Source organism: Choloepus didactylus, chromosome 4, assembly GCF_015220235.1.
Source record: "Choloepus didactylus isolate mChoDid1 chromosome 4, mChoDid1.pri, whole genome shotgun sequence".
In the NCBI taxonomy this organism is placed as follows: domain Eukaryota; kingdom Metazoa; phylum Chordata; class Mammalia; order Pilosa; family Megalonychidae; genus Choloepus; species Choloepus didactylus.
This window is the reverse complement of record NC_051310.1, coordinates 35,398,987-35,424,719: the sequence shown is the minus strand read 5'-3', so window position 1 is coordinate 35,424,719 and position 25,733 is coordinate 35,398,987. Positions and strand designations below refer to the sequence as shown.

Genomic DNA, 25,733 nt, shown 5'->3' with positions numbered 1-25,733 from the left:
CACTTGGCTTACTGCCAAGTGGGCAATAAGCACATGAAAGAGGCTCAACGTTAGCCATTATGGAAATACAAATCAAAACCACAACAAGATACCATTTCACATCCACTAGGAATGGCTATTATAAAAAAGAAAAACAAAAAAGCTCCTGGAAAACAGCAAGAATTGACAAGGACGTGCCAAGCATCCTTGGAACCCTCATGTATTGCTGGTGAGACTGTAAAATGGTACGGTGTAAATGGTACAGCAATTGCACCCCTAGGTATATACCCAAAAGAATTGAAAACAGGGACTCAGATATTGCATGCCAATGTTCAAAGGAGCATTATTCACAAGAGCCAAAAGGTGGAAACAACCCAAGTGTCCATCAACTGATGAGCAGATAAACAAAATGTGATATATACATACAATGCAATATTAGTCTGCCATTAAAAAGAATGATGTTCTGGTGAATGCTACAACATGGATGAACCTTGAAAACATTATACTAAAGGAAATCAGACAGACACAAAAGGACAAATATTATATGAAATATCTGAATATGAAATATCTAGAATAGGCAAATCTATAGAGACAGAAAGTACATTAGAGGTTACCACGGACTGGGGGGAGGCAGGGATGGGAGTTACTGCTTAAGAGGTACAGAGATTCTAATTGGGGTATTTGTTTTCTGCAAAAAGTCCCAGAAATACATAGTGGTGATGGTTGGACAGCATTGCAAACGTACTTAATGCCACTGAATTAATACGCTTAAAAATGGTTAAAATGGTAAATTTTATGTGGTATATTTTATCACATTTTTTTTTTTTAAAAAAAGGAAATTCAGGCTTATAAAGGTTAAGCTGACCAAGGTAATGACTGGCAAAACCAAAAGTAATTCTACACTTCTTAACCCAATGTGGATTCTACCTATAGCACCATTCTCTTTAAAACAAGTCTGATAATCCACCAGAATTCTTCAGATTCAAAATGAAATTAGTATAGATGAAAGCATAGCTTAGATTTAACTACCCTCTGGAACAGAATTTTCCATACTCACCACAGTTCAGAGATTCATAGCTAATGTGAATAAAACAGGAAGAACAGGAAGTAGCAATTTACCACTGCCCATTTTGCGATTTTATGGGATGCTGAGAAAAATGAAAGAGAAAACTGGCTTATCTATGTCCCCATCATATTCTATTCTTTACCCTAAATCAAGAAAACGTCAGCTTTGGTTTACTTCTCCCTCCATCCTGATGATTTTTCTATGTACAAAACTGACTCTACTGTACTGGTGATCCAAAGAATTAGGAAAATCTCCTGTGTTCCCATACTCCAGCAGCTTTTGTGCTTAAGCGACTCTGGGCCACTGAATCTTGGTTATAATAGGAAAATTTTAAAACTAATTCTCTGAATCTTACAAACTGTCTCCCTCAATAAGTCTAGGAGGTTGTTATTTCATTAACTGCGCATGAAGTGGCAGGCAAATGGCCAGATGTACAACCCAGGGCGGATGGAACTAGAGTTGTCACAAATATACTTAAAAGCTAACAAAATTTCTGGCTCTTCTAGCCTCTCCTACTTTGAATTCTACTCTTATTTTTAAGGAAAATAATTATTTATATAATAAGAAGGAAGAATAACTTAAATGAGCATTTTATGGTTCTTTGTTTAAGACTCCAAGAAGGAAAACTTCAACTAGCCATAGAAATGGCAGCCTAAGATGGCTCTGTTTGAAGGAGAAACTCAATCTTCAGATAATCAAAACCAAACTTGTGTTGACCTAATGATTAACATTAGCAAACAAGGATTCATTAATTTCTTCAATTGTGTTTTAAGCATCCACTGTATGCCAAGTAGTATGTTTAGACCCCAAGGATTCCAAAATGAATAATATGGCCCCTGACCCCTTAGAAACACGCAGTTTAGCAAAGCAGACAAGTAAAAAGTAGTTATAGTTCCATGTAGTAAAATCTATATTTGAGGTGAGCATGTGATGTCACTGGAGCCCAAGATGGGATCAGTTCTTAGCTTCTCAGGAAACTTCATACCACCTTCCTGGAAGCAAAACCAACTCTTCCACAGAGCTAACAGTGCTTTGGAAATCAAGAGGTACAAAATACTACCTATGCACTATTATTCTCATGGGCAATGACTTTCACTCTTCAGCACTGGTCAGAGGGGATTACTGACTCACATACATAGCACAGAGAAAACACTCATTGAAAACTCCAACCTATTTATCAAAATTACACATGAAACAATTGTGTGAAACAATGTGGTAATCTGGACTGGATCCTGGAACAGAAAAAGGACATGACAGGAAAAACTTGTGAAATCGAAATAAAGACTGTAGTTTAATTGCTACCAATTAACATTGTACAAACGTTCATTTCTTTGAGGTGACAAATATACCATGGTTATGGAAGATGTTAACACTAGGGGAAGCTGAGTAAAAGATATCCAGAAACTCTCTGTACAGTCTTTCTAACTTTTCTATAATCTAAAATTATTACAAAATAAAATAAAATAAAAACACTTCTAGTTTCCCACTTCATATTCTCATTCCCCCTTTTCTGGTCATGTCTCCCTAGTCACTGCCTCAATCTAAGTTCTGCTTGGCTAACATGGCTTTTTAAACCCTCTTAAAACCCTTTCTATAAACCATTTACACAACCTTGCTGGGTTCCTTTTTCACCAAGACATGAAAAACTAGACCACACTTAGAGCAGGAAGGTTTTAACTGCTTCTTCTTCCTAAGAACTTCACCCCCACCCCCACCAAGGGATAGCCTCAGAATTGAACTTCCCAAAGAGGACAAGAGAAGGGCTAGAATAACCTAGGCTGGATCTGTGGATAAAAGCAAGGGGATGTTATAAAAAATGTAGGCTGTACATTCATTATTAGATTCTCTTTACTTGATCTCTGGCCAAAAAGTATAATGAATAGAAAATACCATTTATAGATATTGACTACTAGCCTCTCACACCAACAGGAAAAATGCACTGAAATGAATGCTTCAGCTATCAGCACTGAAAAAACATGATGCAAATTTTCTCAACTGTTCAAAGTAATAAAACTTCATATAAAATCATATGGTACTGGATCAATTCGGTACCATACTAAACCTTAACTGTTTAGTTTCTAATAGCTAAAAGAATACTCATTACTCTCTATTAAAACATATCTTTAGAACAGGCGTTGAGAATCCCACCAGGAAAACATAATCATGACTTAATACCATACTAGGGCCTCAGATGCGCACGTGCGCACGCACACACACACAATACACTGCCACGAGGCTAAACAATCCTAAGTTTGAAAACTACTATAAAAAACAATGTTAGTCAAGGCTAACCATCCATAATCCCTGCAAAGAAAGATAAACAAAATTTAAACCTAAACTAGTTAATGGCTAAGCCCATTTAAAAGATTAAAATGATATTCTAGAATCCATTATGGTCATAAAATCTGATGTTATATGTTGATAGCATTATATTATACTACTCAACATTACTCTGACCTGGACCACTTCCAGAAAGATGAACAGGTGGGCGTAATTCCTCTAAAATATAAATTCAATTTGCGTAATTCTATTATACTACCTACCACAATTTATCTGTTCACAAGTCTTTCTCCAATAGTAGACTGAACTCTTGAAGAGTTACAAGCACATTGCCCAGGGCAGAATGAACCCTCAATAAATGCTTTTTGAATGAATAAACATGCAGCAGTAATCTACCTCTGAAGTATCCCTACCAACAATTCAATTATCCAGATTTTAGAGCAAAGCATGCTGTATACCACACTAAGGGATAGTTAATTGAAAAATAATTAATGACAACTATGTTTGCTGGGGAAAAGTCGTATCACATGGATCATACAAATAATGTGAAACCTTTACTTGAATATGGATAAAATATTTTTGAATTAAATTTTTTTCTTTGATGGCCACAAAAGTGAATCTACCTATAACTTCCTAACATTGAAATACAAGAAGTTCTTGATGAATCTTTCAACATCCATAATAATGTCATAAAGAACTGTGCTAACCTAAATTAGTAAGTTAGACCAATTACTGAATGCATGAAGTCCAAGCCCAATTATGTGTTCAAACTGTGGGTCAAATGCCTTGGGCAATTCTTTGTCTTCAAGACTGCAGAAAAGTACAAAGCAACCCTCTTGACTGTTGAGGACTAAAATAATTTCTTTTTCTCACAAGTATGTACACCCAAAGCAATTATCTTCTGCTCTCATCGAACTCAAAGCCAACACCACTCCTCCCCTTCCTCCCCCATCAAAGCATACTAGAGTATCGGAGTATTTGAATCTTAGGCTGTAAGAATCTCAAATGGCAATAAAAATTACAATACAACAAAAGATTTTTTTTTCTAAGTATGTTCTTGTCCCCTATCATCCTCCTATACTAACTTATCTATCAAGGAAATCAGAAAATTCTCAGAATAGAAATTACAAACTGCTTTTTTGTTGTTATTGTTCATAGATTCCAAATTCAGGGTACACATTACCAGAAGACTGTTTTTCTGTCAGTGCCTGAATTTAAATGTAAATTACTATTTAGTATTTGCAATTTTTCTCATGAACTGGTATATAATACTAACCAATCTCCAAGTGTTAAAAAACAACAACAAAACCGACTGTGTTTACTTGAAAAGCTTAAGGCCCAATCACCAAGAGACTCTAATGCTCCACACATGGAAAAAGTGGTCACTGCCAGCTCTACCCAGAATGACAGCTTGGCAGAGACAAGCTGTTCTGAAAAGATTAGGAACATCTCATGACCTCAAATTGGGTAAGCAGGAGCCATGTACAATATCTGTAGATGCTTCAATAATAAAACTATTTCAACATTAAAAGCTAAGAGCCTAGAGTCAGATATGTGAACTAGAAAGTTATATAAATGCATGAATGCCTAAAAGAAAAAGGAGCAGGAAGAACACTGTGTCTATACCCAAATCAACACAAGAAATCAATCTGCAATTGAGCTTTTCAAGTCCTGAAAAATTAATAAGGTTTTTAAGGTTATCACCACATTCAGTTCCAAAATAAAGCAATTATATTAAAATATAATTGGCATAAAATTCAACTCTACCACATACTCAGTGTTAGACAACACAATAATAAACAAGTACAGGGTTTAGTTTGTGGCAGGCATTGCTCTACGGATTTCACATTTTCATTCATTTAAACATTCCTGTGGAACAGATACTATTACCTCCATTTTCCAGATGAAGAAACTGAAGCACGGATAAATTAACTTGCCAAATGTCACAGGTAGTAAGAAGCAAAGTAGGGATTTTAATCCCAGCAGTCTGGCTCCAAAGTTCATGTTGACCACTACACTCTGTTAGTAAGGATTATGCAATAGTCACCTTATTAAAATCTGATATACTTTCTGTAATCCAAACACCTGGATAGCTCAGTGCAATAAGAAAAGCACAGGCTTTGGGATCAAACAGACCCCTGAACAAGGGTCTTAGCCTCAGCTTCCCCATATGTAAAATGAGGGTACTTTTCTGTGAAGGTCAGAAAATTAATATAAAGTGCCTAGTACAGTATCCAGAATAAAGGTTCTTAACCTGAAGTTCACAGACACCTAGAGCCCAGGATGGGCTTCAGGATTCAAGACTGAGTTCATTAAGAGTATGACAAATTTTGTGTGTGCATCTACTTTTTAAAGAGTCGTCTATGGCTTTCTATAAACTTTCAAAGGGCAAAAGATCTCCAAATGAGTAAGAACCACAGAAGCACATCGCAGGTACTCAAAAAGCGGAAGCTATCTTTCCCTTCTTGTACTCACAAACTCTCTTTCCCTTAAAACACACCAAGTCTTCACAATAAATGTCAATTAGTTCTCACCATTTTTCTGGCTTGGTAACTAATAATATTGACAACTTCCTACTAACAGTCTAAAAAAGGTCCTCAAGCGCTGCTTCATCTCACTCTTGGCCGAGACAAATACACAGTATTTACTCAGGGAGAATGGTCCACCTAGCCGCACGAAGCACCATGCCGGCTAAAAGACCCAAGTAAGAACTAGAGACTCAGGATTAGACTGCCGAAGCCCTGACGCCCCAACACTAGGGGATGAAGAAACTGTTTTCCAAAACTTCTTGGCGACGGACCATCCGTCCCCTCCAATCCTTGTTCTCTCTCTGGAACTCAGGTGCGGGGAGGTCTTCTGGGATTTGCCCAGGGCTGGAGTAATGAAAAGAAACGTTACCCGTCTTATGGGTTGAAGCGCAGCGAAGTCCCAGTTCTGCCACCCTGGGAAGCGGCAGCACCAAGCAGACGACCAGTCTCAGAGCCCTCCGACGAGAGACCCTGGAATAGGGTTCGCCGCAGGGCGGGAGCCGGCTCAGGGTTTTTCCGTTTCCTAAAGCGCTTCCGCTTCCGGGCTATACCTTGCCGGAAACAGCTACCGAATGACGTAAAAGGGTCGCGCAGCCAGTGATTCCGGAAATAAGACAGAGTGTGGCGTGAATATGGTGAGAGAGGAGGATCTAAGAGGGGAGATAGACCGCTTTTTGACGGAGATTGAACTCTTTAGCCAAATTTCCTTCACTTTGCCCTTGCCTATTTTCATTCTGATACTCGCTTTTCAACTGCTCCGAGCGATGCCTGTAATGCTTTAGGGAGTAGGGAGAGGGCGGTTGGGGCAGGGAGGGTAAAAGCGGGGTATTTGAGAGAGGGGACGCAAGAAGATGGCAGTGTATTTCAACTCCTCTAACCATAAGATTTCTGTTTGAAGGGGAAGCAAAAGAAAACAAGGAAGTATGCGACCATGAAGAGAATGCTTAGTCTCAGAGACCAGAGGCTGTGAGTGTCCGGAATCTATTGGGTTTATAGACTGTCCCGAGAGATAGGAGTCACAAGGGGATAAGTAGTGCAAAATTCTGTTGTTGTTTTATTTTTTCCTTTTAATACTATTATGTTTTGGATTTATATAGCATGAGGCGGTCGTCAGTATTTAACAATCAGTTAGCTGCCGAGCGATTACACTGGAGAAGGGGATGGTAATTAAACATTTCTTAAGTGTTCCCTTTGTTTCACCGTTGTTATGTGCTCCGTCTACCATAGCACAGTTAAGCTTCGCAACAGCTCTGTGGGATAGATAGAATTATCCCTGTGTTCTTACCATTACACTACTACATTCCACAGAAAAGATTATTTGTTGTCATTGTTAAAAGATGGTGAGGTCAGAGACCGTGTTTGTCTTGTGTCTCCAGCTCCTGGCACTCAAATATTTTTTGAAAGAGAGAATGAAAAACTCCCAGATGTCTCCGTCTTATAAAAATCTGGATCACTGTGGAAGAAGAGAGTGGGGTGATAGTTGCTATTATAAATGAGGACCTCAACAGCTTCCCTACTTTTGTGAAAAAATGGATGAAGTTATTAATAAGGACTTGTCTTCATTTTGATTAAGAGACTTGACAAGGGAATGGTTGTTAGAGCCTTGATAGTTTTAAATTATCAACCTTTAGTATGGATTTATTATGTAATTTTTAGGAAAGCCCCCTCATTAATAATCTTTTTTTCTAGGTAAAGATTAAATTTTATATAATCATATGTGTGTGTTACACTTTCGCCCTTTATAAGAAGCATATGGGGAAACGCTTTTCCCTTCTACTGTTGAAACACTTGAGTCTTCAGAAGTAAAATGTCAATCTGTTTACCCACTGCTTGAAAGTGGATGTTGATCCTTGATATGAGCTTCTAAGAATGAAATGATAGTACAGTTAACATTTAGTTACCCATTTGCAATTTTTATGAATTATTGGCTAGAGATTTTTAAATTTCATTATGTTTTTCTGATTAATTATACTTTCAGGTCACCTCCCACTTCAGTTAATTGTGCTCAGGAAGTGTACACTGATATGAACATAAGGAAGTCAAAAAGTAGGATTCCTCCTTAGAAAAGAAATGAAACTTGATTTTTGAATGGATTATAACTGCTATGATTCCTTCTCCCCTGGATATAATTTGCCTTTTTTTTCCTAGTAAAGAAAAGGATAGATTAAAGCCTAAAAAGAAAGAAAAGAAAGATCCCAGCGCACTCAAGGAAAGAGAATTGTGAGTAATCAAGAATTTCAGTTTTTTCTTTAAAACTAGAAGAGACATTCTAAAGCTGTAGACTTCTTAGAGATCCAGCCTTTCTCTGAGCTGATTTGTTCAATCATTTGTGGTAAAACTGGCAAAACCATGCAAATGAAAGCAGTATTGATGAGCATATACCAATTCCAGTGGTTCAAAGATTTTTGGATTTCATGGAGCAGTAAAATTTCTCCTAAAATCCTGGGGACCAATCTAGGATTATTATTTTTCTTTGCCAACTAAGAATTTTTCAGAAAAATAATTACTGTTTAACAAGTCATCACGGGTGGACACTGGTTCATGGACTAGCATTTGGAACCACTGCCATATCAACCTAGATATCTTTGGCTTTTATATAGTCCTAACATTGAATAACCGTTTGCCTATACCACATTCCATACAGCCATTTTAGGATCCTGCGAGGATGGCAATCATTCTAATCATATTAATATTAGCTATATTCTACCTCCATATGTTCATGGCTATTCTACTTCTGCTAAAGGAAAAGGAAGAATAGGGTTGGATAATTGCTGTTTTTTTATTTATTTAATTTTTGTGGCATAACTGTTAAATCTCTGCTAATTACTCACTCATTTTCCTTAGCATGTGACACTGCTCCAAATTCCTTATTTTTTTATTCACACCTTCTGCCTTGTCCTCCACGGCATGTACATGATCCCTCTGGGGACCGGGGTCTAAGAGGTCATGAGACTCAGTCTGGTAAAAACAAACTTCTAGGTCCATTCTCACCATTGATAGTACAACTTTGAGCTGAATTAAATCAGTTCCTCATTTGTTCAATTATGGATAGTTGTTTTTTTAAAGTTGTGGCAAAGCATAATAGTAGAATTGAGATTGAGATATGGTGTTACTTTCTTCTTCATCTTCCTTTTTAGGATTTATTTTCAATGGACAAAGAAAAGGGAGTTTGTTCTATAGCAAACTTCTCCAAGCAGAGACTTCTTTTTTATTGTGGATACCAAAATATCAATGTGAACATTAGTTTGTGTCCTTGTTTTCTTTTTCCTTCAGGCCTCAACATCCTTCCTGCTTATTTTTCCAATATAATACACAGCTGGGCCCACCTTACCACATCCTGGTAGATACCAACTTTATCAACTTTTCCATTAAAGCCAAACTGGATTTAGTGCAGTCAATGATGGACTGTTTGTATGCCAAGTGTGAGTATCATACTTTTATATTTCTTTGACAACTGTACAGAATAGTTCATTGAATTTATCCAAATACATGAAAAGAAGAGGACGGGATTCTAGTTAACTGAATTGCTGGCATTTACTTTGCTCACCACAGTAGTGGCTATTTTCAGTGAATTGAAATATAATGCAAACTCGAGTAGGAATAATTAAACATTTACAATTCAGAAAGCACTTAGAGTGCTTTAACCATCATTATTGACCTCAATTTTCAATACAGAAAGGGAATTTTTTTTTGTTTTAGAATTCTATTACATGTTTCAGCATACATATTCATTTAAGTTGAGGGGAAAACATTCTCTAATCTGCTCCAGTGTGGAAGAGACTTTGCAATTTAAGATCACCAAACCAAAAGTTGAGTGATGGTCAGTGATTCCTAAATTTATTCAGTTTGGTATTTATTCATATCACAAAGGATCTGAGGTAGTTTTTTTACACCTAGGTATGCAGTTTACCATTCATAAATTTCCTTTGAATATTTTTGTATCCCTTCCTTTGTATGTTCTTCCTTCACTAGTAGGGGAAGAAAAAGGAAAATTTATGCCATCTACAACAAATAACTTCCTAATAGTAAGATCTGGTACATTTCTTTCCAGATCTTACTATTAGGAAGTTCTTTCCTTGTGCATATATTCATATACTTTAAGGTACAAATGAAAATTAGACTTACACTCTGCCATAAAGAATAAATTATTGGTGTCAAAGGAAAAAAATTGCACCTCCTTTATCTTTAAGGGATATTATGTAATGAACAGAGTGATAGTACTATACATGTTGTTATTGATTTATTAAAACTAGCAATATGGGAAGATGGAGGAAATGGATGTTGAAGGGTGTAATAGAGCTTAATTCTTAAAATGAATAAAATTAATAAATACAAAAATAAAGTTGCTTAAATTTATTATATCAAGATAACAAGATAACCAGCAGATGAAAGAAACACTTAATGGAGTAAAATAGTCATCTGTAAGGATCAGGATTGATGGGACAAGGAAGGGTCAGGGGACAGTTATTTTTCATATAGGCCTTTCCATGTTTCTTTTTTAAGCTATATACATATAGTACGTTCATTTTTTAAAATTCTTTTAGGAATAATAAAGAATAGACTGAAGTTGAGGTACTACCACATCTCTAATTGCAGACCTTATATGGCCCTGTATGAGGGAAGGCACTAAACTTGGTAGGCTCTTTCTAGTCCCCATGGGGTTTCTTATAGTTGAGTTGCTTCTCCAGGAATGCTCTGACATATTTATAAACGAAATGAATGAAAGGTTCAGCATGGCCCCTTGGAGGTGAATTGTGTCCTTGGCTCTATGGCTGTACCACTAATATCTAGATGGTAACTGTTTAGGATAGCTTTAGTCCTGTAGTTAGGCTTTCCCTAGGTATAGCAACCTTAGAATACAACTAATTGCATAGTTTACTCCTGTGCCTTTTCTAAAAATAAACTTAAGGAAAATACCACTTTCTGCAGTCTTTTGTGGAAGATTGAAAAAACATTGAGCTATATTACAAATTCAGTATCTAAGAGACTCTTTTATCTGTTATAAGCTCTGCTTATTTAATTATTTGCTTTGCTCATTTTTGTACCTAAAGGAAGGCGTTTGTCTTCCTATTACCTTGAAGATGCCCTTTTGACCTTTTCATAGCTCCTTGTCCCTTCCTTTTCCCCCTAATAGTCCAACAAAGGAAAACAGCTATCTTCTCACCAGCTATCTCTTCTGCCTGTGAGCCTGGTTATCTGTTTCTCTGCCTTTCCTTATAGTGACCTTCCTGGACCTACTTCCTTACTCCATTTGCAAGCCCTCCTCTTGCTTCACTGCTACATGGCTCTGAAATTGTTCTTCCCAAACAGTATATTGCCACCTGATTCCAAAACCTTCCCTGCATTTTACAACTGCTTTTTTCTTCTGGGCATTGTTTTTTATTTTAAAATTTCTTAACATTTTCCTTCTTTCAAGAGTATTAATGTTCTTGTTTAAAAAAAAACTAACAAAAAATAAAAGTTCCTTATAATGCCTTTCCTTAAGAAGGGGCAGTTGTTAAAAATTCATATACAATCTGTGTGGAGAGGAGGTTATTTTTGTTTATTTTATTAATGAAAATGGATCATATATTATTTACTGTTTTGCTTTTTTTTTAATTTAACAGATTTATTGAGATATAATTCACCTACCATACTATTTACCCATTTGAAGTTTAATAGCTTTTGGTATATATTCACAGTTGTGTATCCATTACCACAATCAATTTTTTTTTTGTCCCCTCTCTCTCTGGCCTGTTGACAATCAATTTTAAAACAATATCATTACTCCAAAAAGTACCCATACTGCTTAGTCATCAACTGCCAATCCCTTCCTCTCCTCCAGCCTTGGACAACCACTAATCTACTTTCTATTTCTATAGATTTGCCTATTCTGGAGATTTTGTATGGATGGGAACATACAATATGTGGCCATTTGTGACTGAATTCTTTCACTTAACATGTTTTCAAGGTTCATCCATGTTTAGTACTTCATTTCTTTTATTTCCAAATAATATTCTACTGTATGGATGTACCACATTTTATTTATCCATTTCTACTTACTTTTTACATTGAACAATATAAATTGAAAATTTCTCCATACCAGTATATGTATGTAGATTGACCTCATTCTTTTTTTGTTACACAGTTTTACATTGTTAAAATATATAACTTTTTAAAACCACTCCCTTATTAGACAATTGGATTGTTTCCAGTTTTTCCCCTATTATAAAAAAGGCTATAGTGAATATCTTTGTGAATATGTCTCTCCTCAAGGGTGTGAGATATGAATTTATTTTAGGATACATTTTTAGAAGCTGTATTACAGTATTGAGGGGTATGTATATTTTTAATTTTAATAGACACTACAAAAATTGCCCTCAAATAATTTGTCAATTTATATATCTACTTAGTATGAGAACACCTGTTTTCTCAATATTTGGTATTTTCATCTGTTTTCATCTGTTTAGTCATCTATCTCATAGGAAGAAAATGAAATCTTGTTTCAAGTTTGATCTCTTTAATCAGGAGTGAGTTGAGCATCTTTATGCTCATTGAAAGTACATCTTCTTCTATGAACTGGAATGTAGCATGCTGGTTAAGAGCCCAAACTGTAGAGCCTGACAGACTTGGTTCAAATCTTGGCTTCACCATTTATTATCTGGTTATTTAACCTCTTTGTGCCTCAGATTCCTCATCTGTGTCATGGGGATTATAGTACTACTACTAACACCCACCTAATAGGAGTTGTTATGAAGATTAAATGAGATAATCCTTGTAAAGTGCTTGGCACAGTTTCGACAACTTTATTGTGTAATTATAAACTATTATAAACTCTTTGTATATTAAGGAATTTAGCCCTTTGGCAAATGTGTTGAAATATTTTTCCCAGTTTTTTTTTTAACTTTTTAGTTTGAAATTCTTTCAGACTTACAGGACAGTTAGAAAAATAGTACAAAACCCATACAGAGAACTCCAGCATACTCCCAATTCCCCAGGTAACCAGATCTATGAATCTTAACATTTTGCTAACTTTACCCTATTGTTCTATCTATTTATCCATTTCTCTATCCATTTTCTGAACACTTGAATATAGATTGCATGCATCATGCTCCTTGAACACTTATTACTGCCATGTACATTTCCTAAGAATAAGGATACTGATTTATGTAACCACCTTAAGTACAGTTATCAAGTTCAAGAAATTTGACATTGATATAAAGCTTGCAGGCTGTATTCCAGTTTTTTCATTTGTCCCAATAATGTCCCTTAGAGCCTTTTCTCCTCCATTGCTAGATCTGTCCAAGATCGCATATTGCATTTAATTGTCATTGTCTCTTTAGTTCATCTTTTTTTTTTTTTTAATTGCAGGAACATATATACAACCTAAACTTTCCCATCTCAACCGTTCTCAAGCATACCTTTCAATGGGATTAATCACATTCACAATGTTGCAGTACCCTCACCACCTTCCATTACTAAAACTTTCCCATCTCCCTAATCAGAAACCCTACACCCATTATGAATTAACTGCCATTCCCCCTGCCTTTGGCCCCTGACACCTGTACTCTAATGTCTGTCTCTGTGAGCTTGCATATTCTACCATATTTTCTTTGTAGTTACCATGGAGCTTAAGTCTAACACCCTAAATCTATAACAATCTCATTTGCTTTTATACCAACTTAACTTCAGTAGTATATGCAAACTTATGTTCCTATACCCCTCAGTCCCCCTACCTTTTTGTAGTTCTTGTCACAAATTACATGTTTAAACATTGTGAGGCTAAAACTGCTGATTTATCATTACATTTTATGCATTTACCTTTTAGATCCTGTAGGAAGTAGAAAGTGGAGTTACAAGCCAAAAATGTAAAATACTCCAGTTTATTTTTTGACTTTGTAATAGCTTTTTTTGTTTGATAGTTGTCAAACAGTAGTTTTTTATTCTTATATGATCAAATTTACTATAGTTTCCTTTGGATTTGTAGTTATTTTCATGATTTCTTTTGTTTCACCTTTATTTTTTTCCAACTGGGATTTATTTTAATATTTTTAAAAGACAGGGATCCAGCTTAATTTTTCCCTCAATGGCTGACCAATTGCCTTAACAGTATTTATTTAAATATCCATATTTTCTCTGCTTGTTGAAATGCCTTTATCCTGTATTAGACCTTGCATTTGATCCTATTTCTGGACTCACTATTCTGATGAGTTTATCTTTTTTTTTTCCTGTGAGAATCCCATAATTTTTTCTAGATCTTAATAATACATTTCAATTTCTATAGGACCCCATCCCCCTTATTTCTCTTTGAATTGTCTCTTATTCTCGTATTCTTCCAGAAGAGCTTTGGAATCATTTAGTCAAAATATTAAAAATCCTTTTGATTGTGATTGTCCTGGATTCAGAGGTTAATTTTGAAGAAATTGACCTTAGTCATGTCATTGTGGTTTACTCTCCAAAACGTATCTCTCAATTTAATCAAGTTCTTTTGTCCCTTGATAGAGTATTAGAGGTCTTCATGTAGGCCCCACCACACTTGTTCAATTTATTCTAAGGTGATATTTTAAATTTCTTCATTCAGCTAATGATCAGTGAGCAAATATTTATCAACAGTGTATCTATTATTGTAAAGGAATTGTGTATTGTAAATGACAAAAAAAATAGCATAAGTAAGATTTTTTTTCCATGAAATTTTCATATTTGTTACCTTTTTACGTAGGAAATATGTTGAATGTTATTTTAATTTTGTAACTGGTCATCTTATATTGTTCCTGATAATTTTTCTGTTGAGTTTTAACTTTTCTTGATATGTTATATTTTATCATCTTCAAATATGGTGTACATTCCCTTTTTTATACTTCTTCTTTTGGTCTCTTGTCTAATTACATTAGCTGGTGTTTCTAGAAAACTGTTAGAGGATAGTTGTGATAATGGTACCTTGTCTTGTTCCTGACTTAAAGGGGAATGTTTCCAGTATTTCACTATTAAGCATGGTTCTGGATCTTGGTTGGAAGTGTGTGCATGTGTGTGTGTATTATTAAGTACCATTCTATTCCTCTTTTGTATAGGATTTTTATTAGGGATGAAGTTACATTTAACAAATGCCTTTTTATTCTCTACTGAAGTAATCATCTTCTTTTTCTCTTTTGAGAGCAAGTTATATTAATTGATTTCCTTATATTAAACCATTCTTGTATTCCTTAAATTAGCCCCACTTGCTCAGGGAATGTTGTTCCATGTACATCTTGTTTCTGTTTGCTAATATAAATGCATTATAAATACCTAAATAAAATAATCTTTCCCTTTAGTTTTCATTTTCTGTGCTCTGTTAGTCTTGATGTCAGTGCTATGCGGGTTTTGTAAACCGCAGGCAACAGTGGTTAATGCTAGTTCTACTTTGGGGAATTTATTGAAATTTTCTTCATGGCTTATATATGAGTTTTTGTAAATATTCAGTAAATTCCCGAAAAGAAGTGTGGTCTCTGTTGGGATGATGTAGGGTTTTAGATTATCTTTCAGATTAGCCTTATTAATGATAATATTCTGGTACTTTTTTTTTTTTTTTAACCAACTCCAACTGTCAAAGACTAAAGGAAAATAGTATATCTATAGATATTTTCTTTCTTTCCTGAAGTTTTTGCTTTATATACTTCAATGCTGCCTTATTTGGTGAATGGATGTTCATGACGGTTATATCTTTACCTTTTCCTTTTGGATTGAACCCTTGATCATTATAATTTGACCCATTTTACCCCATTTTGTGCTTTTTTTGTCTTTACTTCAATTTCTCTGATATTAATTTCATAACCTTGCTTTTTTATGATTTTACTGGCCTGTCCTTTATTTTCAACCTTTCTGAGTCAGTTCCTTTTAAAAAAATCTACACATAGGTCTCATACTGGATATTTTCTGCATATCATTCATCATTGAAAGGGGCATTTCTATGGGTCTGCAAAAAATAGAATGAGGGTTTGACTTTCCTTCCTGTTTACCTGAGCACTTTGTTAATTGTACCTTTAGAATTTAAGCAGTAATGCCAGATATTGGTGGTTTGTAGTCTCTGCTCAGTGTGGAGCTTCCTCTGGAACCTTAATTTGGATATTTTTCACTATACCTGATGAGTCCTCTATCCCCACTTTTGCTCTGCCTCTGTGCAAGCCAGACTTCTTTATGGGGTATCTTGATTTGAAAGTGGGATATGAAAATGGGTACTCCCATTTGGAATGTTTGCCTACCAATACTCTGTGTTTTCTTCAAATTCCTTATGATTGGTTGTTAAAAGGGCCCTTCTTGACCTGTTCATTTATATTTCTAAGTGTACCCTCTGCTCAAGTTTAGATGAGTTAGCTGCAAGTTGTGTCTCTGAATATCATTGCTTATGGCAGATAGTTTTTGAAATTTGTGGTGTGGGGTTGGGACAATTCCTCTACTTTCTTTATAAATAGGATTTTCTTCTAGTTCTTATTGTTCATTTCAGTGTGCTTATTTTGCTATCAACCCAGAAATCTTCTGGATTTTAAAACGTATAAATAACGTATAATTCAGAGAGAATAAAACAGATTTCTTCACAAGTTCTGTTACTAATGTGTGTTTTTTTTCTGGCAGGTATCCCTTGTATAACTGACTGTGTAATGGCTGAAATTGAGAAATTGGGACAGAAGTATCGAGTGGCTCTAAGGTAGGAAGGAACTGGTCTAGATTTGTTTTGCACTAATATACTGAAGATTCTTTTTCCTATGTGTGATCATATATACAGAACATAAAAGTTAACATTTTAACCATTTTTAAGTGTACAATTCATTGGCATTAAATACATTGACAATGTTGTGTAAAACCATCACCACTATCTATTTCCAGAATATTTTTCATCATTCCAAACAGAAACTTAGAATCCGTTAGGCATTAGGAGGTCCTCATCCTGCTCCCCTCAGCCCCTGGTAACTACTATTGTACTTTCTTTCTCTGCATTTGCCTAGGTACCTCATATAATTAGAATTATACAATATTTGTCCTTTTGTGTGTGGCTTATTTCACTAAACATGATGTCTCCAAGGTTCATCCATGTTGTAGCATGCAGAACTTCATTCTTTTTTACAGCTGAATAATAGTCCAATGTATGGACATACCACATTTTGTTTATTCATTCATCTGCTGGTGGACATTTTGGGCTGTTTCTTCCTTTTGGCTATTATGAATTGTGCTGCTAGGAACATGTGTGTACATGTAATGTTTGAGTCCCTGTTTTCAATTCTTTGGGGCATATACCTAGCAGTGGAATTGCTGGATTATATTGTAATTCTATGTTTTAACTCTGAGGAATTGTCAAACTTGTTTTCCACAGTGGCTTCAGCATTTTATATTCCCATCAGCAATGTGCAATTTCTCCACACTCTCACCAACATTTGTTATTTTCCTTTTTTCTTTTTTCATTATAGCTATACTAGTGGATATCAAGTGGTATCTCATCATGGTTTTGATTTACATTTCCCTAATGTCTAATGATGTTGAACATCTCTCTTCATGTACTTATTGGCCATTTGTATATCTTCTTGGAGAAATGTCTTTTCAGGTCATTTGCCCGTTTTTAAATTGGGCATTTTTTAATTCTCCACTTATAATTTTGTTTTTCTAATAGTAGTCTTTCTAATGGATATGAAATGGCATCTTATTGTGGTTTTCATTTGTAACTCCCTAATAGCTAATGATGTGAACGTCTTTTCATGTGATTTTTAGCCATTTGTATATCTTCTTTGGAGAAATGTCTATTCAAGTCTTTTGCCCATTTCTAATTGGGTTGTTTGTCTTTTTGTTGTTGAATGGTAGGAATTCTTTATATATTTTGGATATTAAACTCTTATCGGATATATGATTTCCAAATATTTTCTCAAATCTTCAGGTTATCGTTTCACTTTCTTGGTAATCTCCTTTGATGCACAAAAGTTTTTAATTTTGATGAAGTCCAATTTATCTCATTATTCTTTCATTACCTGTGCTTTAGGTGTCATATCTAAGAATCCATTGCCAACTACAGGGTCATAAAGATCCCTCTAAGAGTATTGTGGTGTTTGCTCTTTCATGTATTTTCTGCCGTAAGATCTCATTGTCAGTTAGTTTAAATAAAAATTATACAAAACTAGTAACTGTTTATGATTAAGAAGGTAAACATTTGAAATTTAGAAATTTTTAAGCTGTAGCTCTTTGAACCGAATTAGTCAGCCATTTTGGTCCTGTTGGTCCCCTTTGAAGTTCCTCTAAATTTTTAGTTACAGGTGTTCTTTAATTTGTTATCTAGACATTTCCTTCAGAATCCCTCACTTAAAGGATTCACATTTAAGTTTTGAGTTTACTCCAGAAAACACCTTCGAATTTAGAAGCAGTTCTCAAAGTGTGGTCCATGGACCCCTAAGTCCAGGAGACCTTTTCAGGGAGTCCACACAACTATTTTCATAATACTACTAAGACATTGCCTTGTCACTCTGTTGTCATTTGCTCAAATGGTGTAACTTCTATTGCCTTTGCACAACAAGGCAATGGCACCAAATAATGCTAGGAGTCATATTCTTCTCCACCACCCATTGGCAATTTTAAAGAAAAAAAAAGCCAGCTTCATATAAGAATGTCCTTGATGAAGTGGTAAAATCTGTTACGTTTCTTAAACCCCAGCCCTTAAGTAAATGTCAGTATTCTTTGTGATGAAATGTGAAGTACGCATAAGGCACTTCTGCATACCGAAGGACTATGGTTGTCTTGAGGAAGAGCATTTGTGTGCTTGTGTGATTTGCGAGCTGAATTACTGCTTTTTTCGTGGAATATCTTCTTTATATAAAAGAACAACTGACAGAAAACATTAGATATTCAGACTTTGGTATTTGGAAGATACTTTCTCACAAATTAATGAAATTAACCTGCCACTTCAAGGAAAGCAGCTTTATTGTACTTCATGGCAATGATTAAATTTGAGCTTTCAAGCAAAAATTATTATTTTGGAAAATTTGTATCTGTTATTGTGAGCTTACATTATACTATCAGCTTTCTGTTGAGATCAGTATTGATATTAATGAACGTGTTTTTTTTTTTATATTGGATAATGAAATGTGTCACTATTTGGAAGATTTCTGTAACTCAGTGAATCAATATTTCCCAAACAAGTAATGCATGACATTGCAAAATCATGCATGAGTAAAAGATGCATTCAAAGTGCTAAACAGAACAATAGATTTTTGGAAGGGAGGGGGCTCACCTTTCTGGAGGTATAATTTACACATTTTATTTTATTTTATTTTATTTTAATTTAATTTAATTTTATTTTTCAAGACATGAGCTTTTATTATAGGGCTTACCTACTGGGTGGGGAAGTCAAGCCACATTACCCTGAAATCAGGAGCTTCTCTGAATGGATTCAAGAGCTGCTCTGAATGTCAGCCAGTTCAGAGCACAACGTGAAAATAGTCTGCACTTTGGGGGGGCTGAATAAGCTGGTTATAAGGGCTCGACATTCCAATGGGTATGAGAGCATAAGGCAAGGAGCGGGGTCATGCAATGTAGGGAAGAGTTGATTGTAATCATCAGGGAGGAGGGGAGGCTTATAGAGATAACAGTATCCCAGTGAGTCTCAGGGAGGAGGTAGTTTTGGGTATAGATTACAGTTAGCTTCTGATATTATAAGGAGAATAGGTCCTAGGTCAAGCAAACTGCTGTGTGCAGTTTTCAAGACACTTGGGGGCCAGGGGCTCCCACATTCCACCCCCACGCAGCAATTGGCGTTGACCATGGGACAAACAGTGCATCTATAATTCACAACAACAATACAGCAAACAGCAGAGTACAAGTAAGCAAGTACATATGGACAGTAATCCCCGTGGCACCATGGCCAAGTTAAAAAATTATACCATTTGGACAAAGGATTATCAGATAAATGTTCACTATGATCTGGCATGTGATCAAGAGCTTGTGTTACATTTTGTGAGTTATCGGGTACATATATACAACATTGAATATTAATTAAAGCACAGGTACACCTGGGACTAAATAGCTAAAGATTAAAACTACCAGGCAGTCTGCTTTATTCTATATCTGGTTTCTTTTTTTTTTTACCATTTCCTAACTTTGTCCACAGAAATAAATTTCCCTTTCCGCAAATGTTCTGCAACTTCTGTAACCATCCAGGTTTTTGTCCTACATTTTCTGCTTTCCACTCTGAAACAACCAGTTATTTAGGACAAAACTTTCCTTATCCTTTTCATACAAAACATTCTATATACCTCTTATACTTAAGTTACCAAAATAATTTTGAAAACCGTTTTCAAGCAGACATTCTATAGCATACAATTACCACTAAAATTAACTTGGAATAATGCTAAATACAGCACTTTAGTTAATGCATTATTGAAACAGTAATACACAATTTTTCAACAAGAATTAATAGCACACGTAGGAACAATGTATATACTGAATTTTCATTAGTGGATAGAAGGGTTCCAGGTGAGGGTTTTTTTTTTTTTTTTAATGCCATATTTTCTTCCCTTGCAGGGAGCCCTTTGGGGTCAGATCTACAGTTAGTTTGGGGTTGCAAAATTATGCATACAGTTCTCTGGGGGATGGGGGCCCCGGTTGGGGAATACAAATAACCTTTGGCACAGTAAATACCCCATGGGCTTAGGATTCTCAACCACCTTGGCTGTGTGGGCCAGAACCAGAGCCAATTGACCTTATTTCCCCAATTTCTAGTGTTTGTGGCACAGGCAAGAGCAGGTTATTTTCCCTGGCTCTCTGTGGCTTGAAGGCAGCTAGCCCCCCTTATTTGAATTCGTAAGGCCTGCACGGCCCTGCGGTTATCATTTCCACAGGCCTGGGAGCTGCTGCTCTGGGTCTGGAGTTTATGCTGGTAGAGTCATCAAGTCCATTGTTGTAAGGAGTTTCTATAATCCTTTAAGTGTTCCTTTAAAAGGCCATACATTCTTTCAATTAACGCAGTTGCTGTGGGATTATAGGGCAAGTGAAAAGTCCAAAGAACTTTATGTTCTGTAGCCCAGGCCTGGGTTAAGTGGCCAGTGAAGGGGGTCTCCCTGTCACTTTCCATGTATGTGGGGACCCTGGAAAAGGCACTTAATTTTTTTTTTTTTTAAGCTGCGTGTGGTAGCTCACTAGTTGGCCTTGACCCCTGGGAAGGCCAGTAGCAGTCCTGTAGCTGTATCTACAGCAGTGAAGGTGTATTTTGCCCCTTTGGACAGAGGAAGGGGGCCAGTATAGTCTACTTGCCACCAAGTGAGAGAAATCTGGTCTCGGCTGATGGGTCCAAGTCGGTGAGGAAGCATTCTGGTTCGTCACAGCGAGCTGGAGGGGCTAGCGTATTCTACTCCTTTTAACTCTTGTCGGGTGATAGGCAGCTGAAACTGCTGCACCAGCTTCCACAGGGTCTGGTACCCTTGGTGCTCAGTTTTCTGATGCAGCCATTCGGTCGCCTCATGTATCATTGCTGTTAGGTTGTGGAATTTCACTAGGGCATCTGCAGCTGCATTACCTGGCAGTGAGTTAACATTATGGGCAGAAATATGAAAAGCAGTTACCTTAGATTTTTGGCAGCCTGTCCAGACGTCTTCCCACAGTTCCTTCCCCCTTAGGGGGCGGTCGACCACCATCCATTGCTCCTGCTTTCACGTGGCCGTCCATACTGTTAGGCCTCGATATATGGCCCAGTTATCTGGGCAGACAGTCAAGGTGTCTCCTGGTTCATGGACAGTTACCATCCGTACAGCCCGCAGCTCAGCCCACTGGCTGCTTTGCAAAGTTCCAGTCTCCCACCAGATGATGTCAGTACTTGGCTGGACAGTCATGGCCATCCAGATTGCATGTTGCCCAAGTGCCAATCTGTCAGTATACCATGCAGAGTCAGGTATACGCCCTTGTCCGTCAACGGTGGGCATGGGAGGAGTCTCCTCGGGAGGATCAACAGGAGGCAGGGCATGCTGCTCTTCCACATGGGAGACTGGTCGTAAAATTTCATGCATCTCTGCACTCACAGGGCTGTTGTTAAAAATTCAGCATTGTAGGATGTAGGCTTTCCATTTTGTCAACGTGCTTAGCTGAGCACTCCCGGAATGGGGCTTATTTATAGTCGGCTGTGTCCACCCCTGTATGAGTGTGGCCACTGGGCACCTTTGAGTTAAACCTTCCCCTTGTAACAGAACTTTATAAGCTGCACACAATTGTTTTTCCAATGGGCTATATCTGAGTTCTGTGCCCTTCCAAAGTAGTGGCCAGAATCTAATGTTTATACGTTTAGCCTGTTGCCTTTGCCGCAAACCCCACCCAAAGCCAATATTGGCACTGGCCACATCCAATTCACAGTATATATCGGGGTCCAGCCCCCTTAAAACCTGTGCTTGTACTTTTATAAACAGCCTGCTGTGGAAAATCCCATTCCCATGCTTGTCTTTTTCTAATTAGGGTGTACAAAAGTTTTAAAATTTTTAAATAGAGTATGAACAGTTTCCAATAACCTAATAAACCAAGAAAAGCTGTTAATTGTTTAGAAGTTAGCAGTATAGGATAACTTTGTATTTTAACAGCAACAGCTAAACGAATAGCTTTAGTTTTACCCAACCAGACAATACCCAAGAACTTGATAGAATGTCCAGGTTCTTGTAATATGCTTTGATTTATCACCCATCCTCGACTCTCAAAGTGGGTCACCACTGTGCTAGTGGCAATTTCTAGTTCCAGAAAAGAATTACTGGCTAGCATGATATCATCATTATAGTGAAATATTGGGGGTGTCCTTTTCTTTAAATCTTGTGCTTCCAGTCCATGGCAGATGGTGGGACTGTGGAAGTGTCCTTGTGGAAGCACAGCAAATGTCCATTGTTGGTTTTCCCACATGAAGATGGACGCAGTCTGGCTGGAGGGATCTAAAATACTAAAATAAGCTTTGACAAGGTTTAACACAAAGTGAAATTAGCTTAATTGGGTACTTATATCCTGCAACAAGGTAGCAATATTCGACACAGCTGCAAACAAAGAAGTTATTAAATTAAGTTCAATATAATTAATAGTCGTTTGCCAGGTACCATTAGTTTTTTCCATTGGCCAGATGGGGCTATTAAATGACCCTGGTAATTTATACTGATATATTGCCACAGAACATCTGGGGGAAGGCGCCTTTTGTTGGACCAGAGGACACACATCCTTACTTTCCTCAGTTTTAATTTCCTGGTCAGACAGGGGCTCATCATCTTTTGATGAGGAATCAACAGAATCCCACACTTTAGGGTTCCAGTCAGGGGAAGCTAGGGTATGCCTAACTTGCCCTTTGGGCAGCTTATGCCCTCTTACTCTAGTATACTGGCATGCCAGTATTTCTAAACTTTTATCCAGAGTATCTTTCAAGTCAGCTTGGGTTGGGTCAATTGCATATCCCTTTATAACTTCAATTCCTCTTCTAAGCGGCAGACTGCGGCATGAGCCATTAAGGCCTTTTCTGTAGCTGTATACACAGCCTCCAAGAATGGCCAGGCTACTGCTGCAGCAGCCTGGCGGCTTTCCTTTTTTTCATGAAATCCTACTAGTCCTGCAGCCTGAAGCAGGAGAGCTATTAGTCCAGCCGGGGAGTCATACACGTCTCCATACTCCCTCGGCCAGATCCCATTCATCTAGGAGGGTAGCCACCCCTCCCCACATAAGTGTTGCAGGCCACCCCCGTATCCTGCCTGGGGACTTCCCCTTTCCCTTCCCCAAGTCCATGTCATCAGTGGCTGGGATTTCTTTAGTCTCCTGGCTGGCACACCAATTGTCATGGCCCAAGAGGGCGTTTGTAGCCAAAGGACTAAAGAAAGCACCGGACATGTTCTGAGACATGAGCTTTTATGGGGATGGGGAAGTCGAGCCACATTGCCCTGAAATCAGGAGCTTCTCTGAATGGATTCAGGAGCTGCTCTGAGTGGTGGCCAGTTCAGAGCACAACGTGGAAATAGTCCGCCTAATTTACACATTTTAAAATTCACCAATTTTAGTTTATAATTTTTTGGATTTTGCGATATGTATACAGTCATGACACCAGTTGTAAGACAGAACATTTCCATCCCTCCAGAAAGTTCCCCCATGCCCCTCCCTACTCCCCTTATCCCAACAGTCACTGACCTGAGTGCCATCACTGTAGCTTTGCCTTTCTAGAATTCCATATCTATAATAGGAATCAAACAAGATGAAGTCTTTGGTGTCTGGCTTCCTTCATAGCATAATGTTTCTTATCCATGTTGTATCCATAGATTGTTTATTTTTATTGCTGGTGTTGTATGGATGTTCCACAATTTGTTTATCCACCTGCCTTTTGATGGTTTCCAATTTTTAGCCATTATTAATAAAGCTGCTGTGAACATTTGAGTTCAGATCTTTTTGTGAACTTAGATTATTGGTTTACTTAGGTAAATACCTACAAGTGAGATTTCTGGACATGTGATAAGTGTGTGTTTAACTTTATAAGAAACTACCAAACTGTTTTCCAAAGTGACCATACCATAGTATACATTTTGCATTCCCACAAATAATGTATATGAATTTCAGTTGCTCCACATTCTCACCAACACTTGCTATGGTCAGTTTTTTTTAATTTTAGATATTCTAGTGGGTGCAGAGTGGCAACTCATTGTGATTTTAATTTGCATTTCCCTAATAACCAATGATTTTGTATTTGAGATACAATTCTCTTATTATATACAGATGTTAGATGTTTTGCAAATATTTTCTCTCAGTGTCTGGCTTTTCTTTTTCTTTTCTTAAGTATCCTGTTTAAAAAAAAAATCAATTTTATTGAGATCGTTCACATACCATACAATCACGCAAAATGCACAATCAATTGCCCATGGTACCATCATACAGCTGTGCATCCATTACTCCAGAAAAGAAATAAAAACAAAAAAGAAAATTCAAATCTTCCCGTACCTCTATGTTCTAGTTTGCTAATGCTGCCAGAATGCAAAACACCAGAAAGGGACTGGCTTTTATAAAGGGGGTTTATTTGGTTACACAGTTATAGTCTTAAGGCCATAAAATGTCCAATGTAATGCATCAACAATCAGGTAACTTCACTGGAGGATGGCCGATGGCATCCAGAAAACCTCTGTTAGTCGGGAAGGCACTTAGCTGGCATCTGCTCCAAGTTCTGGTTTCAAAAGGGCTTTCTCCCAGGATGTTCCTCTCTAGGCCGCAGCTCCTCTTCAGAATGTCACTCTCATTTGCTTTTGGGATGTTTGTCCTCTCTTAGCTTCTCTGGAGCAAGAATCTGCTTTTAGTGGCCATTCCTGGGCATTCTTCAGAGTGTCCCTCTTGGCTGTAGCAAGCTCGCTCCTTCTGTCTGAGCTTATATAGTGCCCTAGTAAACTAATCAAGGCCCACACTGAATGGGCAGGGACACACCTCCATGGAAATTATCCAGTTAGTCATCACCAACAGGTGGGTGGGTCGCATCTCCATGGACAATCTAATTAACACTGATACATCTGCCCACACAAGATTTCATCAAAGATAATGGCATTTTAGAAGACATAATACATTCAAACCGGCATACCCTAACCACCCCACTCCTTCATTATTGACTCATAGTATTGGTGTAGTACATTTGTGACTGTTGATAAAAGAATGTTAAAATACTACTGTGCCGGTTTGAGTGTATTGTGTCCCCCAAATGCCATTATCTTTGTAGTCTTGTGTGGGGCAGAAGTTTTGGTGTTGGTTAGATTTGCTTGGAGTGTGCCCCACCCAGCTGTGGGAGATAATTTTGATGAGATGTTCCCATGGAGGCGTGGCCCCGCCCGTTCAGGGTGGGCCTTGATTGGTGGAGCTATATAAATGAGCTGACTCAAAGAGAGAAAAGGGAGTGCAGCTGGGAGTGATGTTTTGAAGAGAAG

The 25,733-nt window shown here is 37.2% G+C and overlaps 2 protein-coding genes across 5 annotated transcripts in view; one reads left to right on the top strand and one right to left on the bottom strand.

The window, feature by feature from the left end:
• The window catches only part of AREL1 (apoptosis resistant E3 ubiquitin protein ligase 1), a 46,564-nt gene extending 40,198 nt beyond the window's left edge, over nt 1-6,366 (bottom strand). For all 3 annotated transcript variants that reach the window (XM_037832294.1, XM_037832296.1, XM_037832295.1), the window contains exon 1: nt 6,224-6,366. The gene's annotated coding sequence lies outside the window, so the exon portion shown is untranslated. The remainder of the gene's footprint in view (nt 1-6,223) is intronic.
• A 50-nt stretch (nt 6,367-6,416) lies between these two features.
• FCF1 (FCF1 rRNA-processing protein) overlaps nt 6,417-25,733 on the top strand; it is a 32,610-nt gene continuing 13,293 nt past the window's right edge. The window contains exons 1-5 of one of the 2 annotated variants that reach the window (XM_037832293.1): nt 6,417-6,488; nt 6,752-6,819; nt 8,002-8,073; nt 9,127-9,275; nt 16,438-16,510. In XM_037832293.1, coding sequence (XP_037688221.1) covers nt 6,486-6,488; nt 6,752-6,819; nt 8,002-8,073; nt 9,127-9,275; nt 16,438-16,510 — 365 coding nt within the window. In that variant the 5' untranslated portion in view covers nt 6,417-6,485. Of the gene's footprint in view, nt 6,489-6,516; nt 6,624-6,751; nt 6,820-8,001; nt 8,074-9,126; nt 9,276-16,437; nt 16,511-25,733 lie in introns of those variants that run through there. The other variant, XM_037832292.1, reaches the window with a different exon arrangement.